The 7376-nt window shown below is 48.9% G+C and overlaps 1 protein-coding gene across 1 annotated transcript in view; it reads left to right on the forward strand.

Moving 5' to 3' along the window:
* OBSCN (obscurin, cytoskeletal calmodulin and titin-interacting RhoGEF) overlaps nucleotides 1-7376 on the forward strand; it is a gene marked incomplete at both ends in the record, with an annotated part of 222594 nt that overhangs the window by 69884 nt on the left and 145334 nt on the right. Inside the window, 4 exons of the mRNA XM_015424328.1 lie at nucleotides 4-234; nucleotides 1313-1579; nucleotides 3549-3818; nucleotides 5194-5460. Coding sequence (XP_015279814.1) covers nucleotides 4-234; nucleotides 1313-1579; nucleotides 3549-3818; nucleotides 5194-5460 — 1035 coding nt within the window. The remainder of the gene's footprint in view (nucleotides 1-3; nucleotides 235-1312; nucleotides 1580-3548; nucleotides 3819-5193; nucleotides 5461-7376) is intronic.

A 7376-nucleotide genomic window follows, 5' to 3' on the forward strand; every position in this document is an offset into this window, starting at 1 on the left:
TGGAAATCGAAGAGGAGAGCTGTGCCGTTTTCATCTGTGAGCTGTCCGAGGACAACGAGGAAGTGGAATGGTTCCTCAACGACACACATCTTTACCCCAACAACTTCAACGAGATCAAGTGCGTGGGCAAGTGTCATTCCCTGACACTGAAACATGTCATGCCAGAAGACGCAGGGACGGTGACAGTCAAGGTGCAGAAGCGGTTCTCTGAGAGTGCCCGACTGAAGGTGAAAGGTGAGCCCCCCTTATTAGGGATGGGCACAAACTACAGAATTGCCATTCAGTTCAGTTCGTGGTTTGTGAGAGAACCACGAACCGAACCACAACCCCACGAATCAGTTGGTTCGCATGCGAACCAAACTGGATTCGTGAGGTTCGTGCCTGAAACAAGTGAACTGCGGGGGCAGCATGCCCCCATGGCTCAGTTATTTGAGGTTGTATTACTTGCCTGCCTCCCTTTGTGGAATTCAAGGTGGCTTACACTATGAATAAAACATTGTGTTTTTTTTTTAAAAAAACTCCCAACGAAAACAGGCATTATAAGACCCATAAAATGTCACAATCTAGAAACTCCAATTGGTACCAACCTCATGGGTTTCAGCTGAGCACACTGGAGATCGAACCTGGGAGCTCCTGCATGCCCAGCAGATGCTCTACCACTGAGCCACAGCCCCTGTTTTAATGTTTTTTTTATGTGCACCACCTTGGGAACCTTGATCGGGTGGAGTGGTGGTGTAAGAATGTTTTAACTGAATAAATAAAATAAAGGCTGGCCATGACACGTAGCCAAAGGGCTGCCCTTCAAGCTCCGTTCAACTTGTGTCGCCAGTTGGATATGAACCACCGTTTCGTTAAGTTGGATCTAAGTCCCCGGTTTTTCTTCCTCACTGCAATATATCTCTCCTTATATATAATTGAATAGTGGGTGCCAAAGTTCTAATTCTAAAATGCACTCCCTTAGTGTATGGCTGATGACACTGCTCCTCAGCATATATCGCCACGAATCAGAAGGCAAAGCCCAGGTCCCACCCACACCACAACTGCTGCGACAACCTGGTCTTTTGCATTTGGAAGCTGATTGGACTTCACTCCATTCCACACCTCAAACTCTCCCCCCCCCCGCAAGGCAGTTGGAATGTCAGTTGCATATGGAACCTGCTGTATTCTGGTGGTGTGCAGGTCCCAGGTTCATGTTTCAAAAGCAGACTGACACTGTTTGCCCAAAGCCAGAGCACTCTCCCAGAGCCTCTTTCTAGATCTCGTTGTATTTATTTCCACAACGGGCCTTATTTCTAGTGTATATATATTTTAGAGAAGCCCGCCGTCTTCATGAAATCGCTAGATGACGTCGTCGGGGAGGAACGTGGTACAGTCACTCTGGAGTGCGAGGCCTCCAAGCCAAAGGTCAAGCCCGTCTGGAAGAAGGAGGGTGTTGAACTCTCCCCCGGAGACAAATACGAGATGCTGCAGGCCGGGAAGACGCTGGGCCTCACCATCCACAACCTGAGCAAGAGCGATGCTGGCTTGTATACGTGTGACCTCGGCACCGAGGTCGCCAAGTCAAAAGTCAGTGTTCAAGGTAGGGATCGGGAAATCGGGTAACCCCGGAATGGTAGGGTTAGGGGAGCAACATAAAAAACTCATTATGTCACACACTGTTTTGCAGGTGATTGAGAATTTGGATTCGGCTCAGCCTAAGTCCAACCAGCTGAGGTGCTTTATGGAGTTTTATTAAGAATAAACTCTAAAACAGTTAACTCACAAACTCTCGTTGTTGTCATTAGCCATTCAGTCGTGTTTGACTTTTGGCAATTCTATGGGCCAGCTCTCTCCACATTTTCCAGTCTTGTACCATTTCTTTGAGTCTTTCCGTGCTCAGGCTGGTGGCGACTTCTATGGTGTCTAGCCACCATGTTCTTTGGCAGCCAGGTTTTGCCGCTAACCAATCCAAGCATAATTGCTTTTTCTAGTGAGTTCTGCCACATGACATGGCCGAAATAAGTCAGTTGCAGATTTGTGATTTTTTTCCTCCCAAAGGCATGCCTGGTTTTATGCGCTCCACTACTTGCTTGTTTGTCACCTTTGCTGTCCAAGGAATGCGTATGCTCTGCCCTACACAAAGCGAGCTGAAAGAAATAACCGCCGAGAGGAGGGCTGTGTGGGCGTGTCTTTTGGGCTTTTGAGGTTCACCACCACCACCGAGACAATCTCCCTGCCGTGAGTCAGGACTGGGCATCAGCTCCTGACAAGAAGCAGGAGTCAGATACTGGTGATCAGGGCCACACACCCCTAATGTAGCCAATCCTAATGAGTTTCTTCTGTTGGGTGTGGCCTATTATGCTAATGAGTTCCTGCTGGGCGTGGCCAACTCAGGAGCCAGCCGGAACTCTGTCCCTGTGTGTTCCTGCCCCAAAATAGCCCTGCTGGTGATGTTGGGAATTTATCTCAATGAGGTCCTCAGCTCCCTCCCCCAGTTCAAAAACCATGTTTTTTTGGGGGGATGATCCTGATTGGACAACGGCACAAGGGGAGGGGCAGGTTTAAGCCCTCCCGCCTCCCAGTCTGGTATGGCTCTGGGTAGCTATTTTTTTATTCCTTCCACTGAGGCAAACATACAGGTACCCATTAGGGAGGCTTCCCGGCCTCGCTGTCTCTTGCCTCCTGGCCAGCTGAAGGCCAGCGGTGCACGGGGGGGGGGGATGTTTAAGAAAGTGGTGTTAACACCAACCGCTATAGGATTTAAGCAAAACTCTATGGGTTCACCCATCCCTGCCACTCTTGCATGTTGCTCTGATGGGGCAAATCTCAGCACCCCAGGGCAGCATCAGATGGGAGCAGTGGCATACAGGAAGGCTTCATTGGCATACTCCATTTCAGGGGTCATTTCGTAGAAAAAGAGATGCAGGAGCTCATTAGCTTAACTCGTTAGCATCACTTATTTGCATAGGCCGCACCCCCTGACATCACCGGAAGTGTGTCAGACTGGTGGCAGCTCTCCAGGGTCTCAGGCAGAGGTCTTTCCCATCACGTCTTACCTGATGCTTTTATCTGGAGATAAGAACATAAGAACATAAGAGAAGCCAATGTTGGATCAGGCCAAGGGCCCATCCAGCCCAACATCCTGTCACCCAGTGGCCAAAAATACCAGGGGGCATCAGGAGGTCCAGCAGTGGGGCCAGAGATGCCAAGGATTGAACCTGGGACCACCTGCATGCCAGACTGATGTTCTGCCAGTGAGCCACAGCCCCTCACTCCATGCTTAGGGAACGATCCAGTGGCACCGCCGCTGTGACAGCAGCCAGCCTCCTCTGCGACGGTGACCCTGACGGCGAAGGACCTGGCAGTTGTCCCGCCAGTGTTCAAAGTGGTGGTGGGAAGCAGAAGGTGGGGGCAGGAGGTCCTGCTGCTCCCACCGGGTGTGGGCGTCTGTCAACCCTGGTTCTGGGGCATGTTGTCAGTCTGCACTGGAGTGTGCCCGTACAAGCTTGTGCAAGATCACAACGTCTCTCTCCCTGGTAATCCGTCTACCTTCTCCCTTCCTTCCCCAGAGCTGAATATTGGCATCACGAAGCGTCTAAAGAATGTCGAAGTCTTGGAAGGAGAGAGCTGTAGCTTTGAATGTGTTCTCTCCCACGAAAGCGTGGAGGACTGCCAGTGGCTGGTCAATGGAACTGAAGCGGGCCAGGACGGACGGATCAGAGCTTTCAACAAAGGGCGGAAGTATACCCTCAACATCAAAAAGGCCCGGCCTTCTGACGCGGGAGACGTGGTTTTCTCGGTCCGCGACCTGAACTCCAAAGCCAGTCTAGTTGTGAAAGGTAGGTGGTGTTGCGAGGTACCTTCAAGAGAAGACATTTTAAATGGAATGCTTGAGACTGCTGACGTGGATAAACTCACTGTAATGTCGAAAGGACAGAAAGAAGCAACTTCTGAAGATACTTGGTCAAGATTCTATAAATGGATTGAAGAAGACAACAGATAAAATACATAGGCACTCAACCTTACAGAATATTATAAAAAACTTTATTTTAAAACATATGCAAAAGACTTACAATAGTAGTAGTAGTAAGATTTATTGTGTAGCCAATGGCCATTACAATTTAAATTTTAACAATATACAAATTAGACAACTTGCAGCAGTTTGGTGTAGTGGTTAAGTGCGCGGACTCTAATCTGGGAGAACCGGGTTTGATTCCCCACTCCTCCACGTGCACCTGGCTGGATGACCTTGGGCAAGTCGTAGTTCTAATAAGAGCTGTTCTTGAAAAAGTGCAGTTTCTGTCAGAGCTCTCTCAGCCCCACCGACCTCCCAGGGTGTCTGTTGTGGGGAGGGGAAGGGAAAGGAGTTTGTAAGCCGCTCTAAGACACCTTTGGGTAGTGAAGGGCGGGGTATAAATCCAATCTCTTCTCTTCTTCTTCGTCTTCACTGGAATTTGAATTAGAATAAGCTCTAAAATCTGCACATTCAGTATTTAAATTATTGTAATTAAAATCTTAAATATAGATACCCATCTCCAGAAACACATACACATTGCCGTTTTACAGTTCAATTTCATTTCATTTTCCTATGTTCTTGGCCCTGATTTTACTAGCCGCTAAGGCGAAGAGTGCTACCCTATAGGAAACTGTAGGGTCTGCGTCTGACCTCAGAAATACTAATTTATCGGTGTCAGAAATTTTTTGCAATTGATCTGTTATTGCAGTCAAGAGCTTACATCTCGGCTCCCAGTACAATGGGCAGACCATGACATAATGAAAAAGATCCTCCACAGCAGTTTTACAGAAACAAATATGTTGTTCCGGGGGTTATTTTAAGTATCGTCCCAGCAAAAGACGTACATAAAAATACAAGGTGGAACATAGCAAATAATTGATTAGATATGGTATGAAGTATTTAAACAAGTAACTCCATGATGTCATGGAATCCCCCCCCCCCGTATATGTATGTATGTGTGTTTGTGTTGTGTTTGTCTTTAAAATAAAAAAGCATACCTTAAAAACAAACAAAATGGTAGGTGGTGTTGCATTCGCATGTTATGGCATAACATGTGCTCAGCGCATCCAATTGGATCTATTAACGTGTAAATGTTGCTTGGATGAGTGCCTTTTTGCAGCAGTTTTTGCAGCAATTCTGTAGCCGATAGGGCACTAAACGTGGAGGATGATCCTTCTCCCCCCCTTCTTTTCCCCTAGAAAAGCCGGCTGAATTTACAAAGCAGTTGGAGGACAAGACCGCATCTGTGGGTCAGGAGGTCAGCCTGAGCTGTGAAACATCCAAGTGGGACGGCAACATCAAGTGGTGCAAGGACGGAAAAGAGATCCGGAGGAGCCAAAAGTTCGACTTGCGCCAGGAGGGAACTAGGGCCATATTGATCATCCATGACGCTTCGGTCAAGGATAGTGGAGTGTACACGTGTGAGACGGAGATTTCCAAAACCAAAGCCACCCTGATGGTGGAAGGTCAGTGGCTGCATCCCATGAAGAAGAGCCCTGCTTCACACAAGGGGTAGTTGACTTGTGGAACTCATGGCCACCAGATATGGTCATAGCTATTAGCAAGGGTCATTTAGTAGAAAAAGAGGTGCAGAAGCTCATTAGCATAACTCATTAGCATAACTTATTTGCATATGCCACACCCCCTGACATCACTGGAAATGTGTCAGAAGGCAACACCCACCGCTCAGGCCCCACTGGACTGTTTTGGATTGCTAGCTATTGGGGGGGGGGGACATGCAGATCTGTCCTTGCAGAGGAGGGAGAGCTTGTACCTGAATAAAACTTGGTCTTAAATGTGCCACTGGACTGTTTTGGACCGGGGGGCCGGGGGGGGGGCTCTGCAACTTACCTGGCTGCTTCTTGCTCTGACTGAGGGCTGCTGGGAGCAGGGGGCGTGGCTTGTTGCATGTGCTCGCCCCCTGGGCTCTTTACTGCCGGAGCTCCGCTCCTGTGCGCTCCTGCAGGAAATGTCCCCTGGCTATTGGCTTAGAATGATAGAATCATAGAGTTGGAAGCAGTGCTCCCTCTAAGCTGAGTTAGCTCAGGAAGGAAAGCTCCAGTGCAAACTAATTTACGCTCGCTTACAACTTCAATGCCAGCAGCTCTCAAAGTAGAATTTTTGCTCACAAGCCTCCATAGCTTAGAGGGAGCGTTGGTTGGAAGGGACCTCCAGGGTCATCTAGTCCAACCCCCTGCGCAATGCAGGAACTTCGCAAATACCTCTCCCCCATACCACCAGTGACTGCTGTTTCATGCTCAGGAGATGACAAAAAGCCTCCAGGATCCCCAGCGAAACTGGCCTGGAGAAAAATGGCTTTGTGACCCCAAAGTGGCGATCAGCATTTCCCTGGGCGTGTAAGAAAGGGCCACGAGAACTAACCCTCCCTGCCCTCCCTTCTCATGACCTGCCTAAGTTCACAGGATCCGCATTGCTGTCAGATGGCCTCTGTCTGAAAACCTCCTGAGAAGGAGAGCCCGCCACCTCCCGAGGAAGCCTGTTCCACTGAGGAACCGCTTTGACAGTCAGGAAGCTCTTTCTAATGTTTAGCCAAAAACTCTTCTGATTTAATTTCAACCCGTCGGTTCGGGTCCGACCTTCTGAAGCCACAGAAAGCAACTCCGTCCTGCTTAGATGGCTTTAAAAGCAGGTGGGGCGGACAAATGTATGGAGGCTAGGGCTCCTGCTGGCTATTATCCACAACAGCTGAATGGAATCTCCAGGTCTAGAGGCAAAGTATTTCTGATTCGTCAGATGTTGGGGAACAGACAGCTGGGGAGGGCTGGTCACTTTGGGCCAGCATGTAGAGGAAGAAGAAGAAGAGATTGGATTTATACCCCGCCCTTCACTTGGAGTCTCAGAGCGGCTTACAAACTCCTTTTCCCTTCCCCTCCCCACAACAGACACCCTGTGAGGTGGGTGGGGCTGAAAGAGCTCTGACAGAAACTGCTCTTTTTCAAGGACAGCTGTGCCAGAGCTTGTGACTGACCCAAGGTCACACCAGCAGGTGCAAGTGGAGGAGTGGGGAATCAAACCTGGTTCTCCCAGATTAGAGTTCACACACTTAACCACTACACCAAACTGGCTCTCAGGCTTCCCTGTGACACTGGACTGACCACAGTTGGAAACAGGATGCTGGGTTAGATGAATCAGCGATCTAGGATAGCTCTGCATTTGTGGCTTTAGCGCAGGTACAGGGACGTCCTTCCCAGTTAGGAAGAATATGCCTTTTATTTACTTATTTATTTACTTACTCAGATTTGTAACCCGCCCTCCCCGCCAAGGCAGGCTCAGGGCGGCTAACAACATAAAAACACAGTACAGTAAACACATACTGATTGAGGTTTATAAGATTATGCATGGGAAAGAGCAGGTAGGGAAA

Source organism: Gekko japonicus, unplaced genomic scaffold (genome assembly GCF_001447785.1).
Source record: "Gekko japonicus isolate JY-2015 unplaced genomic scaffold, Gekko_japonicus_V1.1 scaffold2733, whole genome shotgun sequence".
Taxonomy (NCBI): Eukaryota; Metazoa; Chordata; class Lepidosauria; order Squamata; family Gekkonidae; genus Gekko; species Gekko japonicus.